The 2,462-nt window shown below is 70.3% G+C and overlaps 1 protein-coding gene across 1 annotated transcript in view; it reads left to right on the forward strand.

The window, feature by feature from the left end:
• The first annotated feature begins 30 nt into the window (after window positions 1-30).
• SLC35E4 (solute carrier family 35 member E4) overlaps window positions 31-2,462 on the forward strand; it is a 4,279-nt gene continuing 1,847 nt past the window's right edge. Inside the window, exons 1-2 of the mRNA XM_014940643.1 lie at window positions 31-909; window positions 2,152-2,158. Of these exons, the coding sequence (XP_014796129.1) occupies window positions 286-909; window positions 2,152-2,158 (631 nt within the window). The 5' untranslated portion in view covers window positions 31-285. The remainder of the gene's footprint in view (window positions 910-2,151; window positions 2,159-2,462) is intronic.

Raw genomic sequence — 2,462 nt, forward strand, 5'->3', positions numbered from 1 at the left:
CCCCGCGGGGAGGAGCCTGCCTCCCGCCGCTCCCCGCCATCGCCAAACTTTCCGCTGGCTCCCGGCCGCCGCCGGCGCTGCCTCCCTGGCACATGGCACCGGCACCCCGGGGCTGAGCCCTGCCGCCACCCCCGGGGCGGGTGACGCTGCCACCGCCGACTACCGCCGCCGGCAGGAGACGGGGACCCGCTACCGCCGTCACCACCGCCATCGCCGCCGCCGCCGCCGCCCGGGAGGACGGGGCAGAGCGGAGGGTGGCAGCCGGGGGGAGCGGCGCCGGTGCCCATGTGCCTGCGGTCCCGGCGGGGCGATGAAGCGGCGATGACGATGGCGGCCGGCGAGGGGACCCTCCGGCCCTGGAAACCGGACCCGGGGCAAGCAGAAGGAGGTCGGCCGCCGCCCCCGGGGCCATCGCTGCCCTTGACCCTCACCGTCCTGGCCTGGGTGGGCACCGGCACCACCATGGCCGGCCTCAACAAATGGATCTTCGCCGCCCACGGCTTCCGCTACCCGCTGCTGCTCTCCTCCCTCCACATGCTGTCGGGGGTGGCCGTGGGCTACCCCCTGGACTGGGCACGGGGACCCTCGCCCCCGGCCCCCCGGCCCCGCGCCAGGATCTACCTGCTCAGCCTCACCTTCTGCACCAGCGTGGCCTTGGGCAACCTGGGCTTGAGCTACGTGCAGCTGGACGTGGCGCAGGCGGTGGCCACCACCACCCCGCTGATCACCCTGCTGCTGTCGGGGCTGCTGGGGGTCCGGCGGCACCACCCCCTGCAATACGCCGCCATGGGGCCCGTCTGCGCCGGGGCCGCCTGCAGCATCGCCGGTGGCCTCCGCTTCTACCAGCCCGGCTGCGGCTTCCTCCTGGCCGCCACCGTCCTCCGCGCCCTCAAGTCCATACAGCAGAGTAAGTGCCACCCGCCTGTCCCCATCCCGCGCGCCCGCCCTCCCCTGGCACAGCCCCTGGGACACAGGGGGGATGCTGTCACCCCAGTGACACCCCGGGGTCTGGTCCCCATTGCCATCCCATTGCCACCCCAACCCTCCAGGCACTCTGGTCCCCAGTGCCATCCCATTGCCACCCCAACCCTCCAGGCACTCTGGTTCCCAGTGCCATCCTGGCCCCGGTGCCAGCCCTAGGCCATCCCAGTCCTGGTGCCACCTGTTGTCACCCCTGGCCCTGGTGCCACCCCAGTGCCCCTTTAGCCCCAGTGCCACCCCAATTCCAAGGCCACCCCATTGCCACCCTGGCCCTGGTGTCACTTCCCACCGCTGCCTCTGGTGTCACCCCGCTGTCACCCCAGTGTCACCCCAGCCTCAGCACCACCCCCTCCCCACCCTGTCCTCTGTGCCACCCCAGTGTCACCTCAGTGCCCTACTTGCCTATCCTGTCCCTGATGCCACCTCAGTGCCCCCCTTGCCCACCCTGTCCCTGGTGCCACTTCAGTGTCACCTTTCTCAGCTGGCTCCCCCTCTCAGGGCTGTGCCATGGTCATGGCCTCGGGATGACCCTGGTTTGTCAGTGACCAGCAGACACCTTGGTGTCCCTGTGGTGGCCCACGGCCACCACTGGTTCCCAGTGACACGTCCCGGAGCTGTGGAGGGGGGTGGCAGAGCCTTAGTCTGGCACAGGGACACGCAGGCTGTGGGCTGCCAGGTCCCCTGTGATTCCCTGTGCCAAGTGGCATTGTCCCCATGCCTGGGGACTCAGGCAGACGTGATGCCACTCGGGCCACAGTGTCCTCGGCCGGTGGCAGAGAGGAGCCGCTCGGGGTGGCTTTTGGCCGGGAAGGGAGCGTTTCCTCTGGGGCCAGTGACTCAGAGGGGGCACCACGGGGGCTGTGGCGTGGGGCTGGTGCTTCGGGCACACGCCCCGTGCTGTCCCCAAGGTCCCCCAGGGCACCACCGGCAGCTGTACCAGGGGTGCTGTGCCCACCCGGGGGATGCCACCGCCCCTTGTCACCCCATGGGATGAGGAGGGTGGCCCTGGGGAGGCTGGGGGCTGCTCTGTCCCCCGGGACACAGCACGTGTCCCCCTGTGTCGCCTGTGCATGGCAGCCGGCCTGGCTGTGCCCGCTGTCCCCGGATGACCCCGGGGGGGTGTGATGGGACACGGGGACACAGAGGGGACAGGCCACATGCCCAGAAATGCTGCTGCCGGCTGCAAAATCCGCTGAAAAAAGAGGGTGCGGGGGGCAGAGGGGTGTGTGGAAGCCACATTTGCTCCAAAACAGGGTGGAGAAACTGCTCCCTCCAACCCTGCAGCACCCCCAAACCGGGGCTCCTCTGAACCAGGGCACCCCCAGCTCCATGGAAGAGGCTGCCCCCCCCATTTCCCCCCTTCCCAGTGACATTTGGGACTTCTTAACCCCCTGGGCACCGCGTGGGGGCTCGTGTCGGTGGGTGTCCCCATGGGGACTGCCCCGCTGTCCTGCTGACTGTCCCTCCCCCCCCCCCCCCCG

This window comes from Calidris pugnax, unplaced genomic scaffold (genome assembly GCF_001431845.1).
Source record: "Calidris pugnax isolate Ruff unplaced genomic scaffold, ASM143184v1 scaffold7, whole genome shotgun sequence".
Classification (NCBI taxonomy): Eukaryota; Metazoa; Chordata; class Aves; order Charadriiformes; family Scolopacidae; genus Calidris; species Calidris pugnax.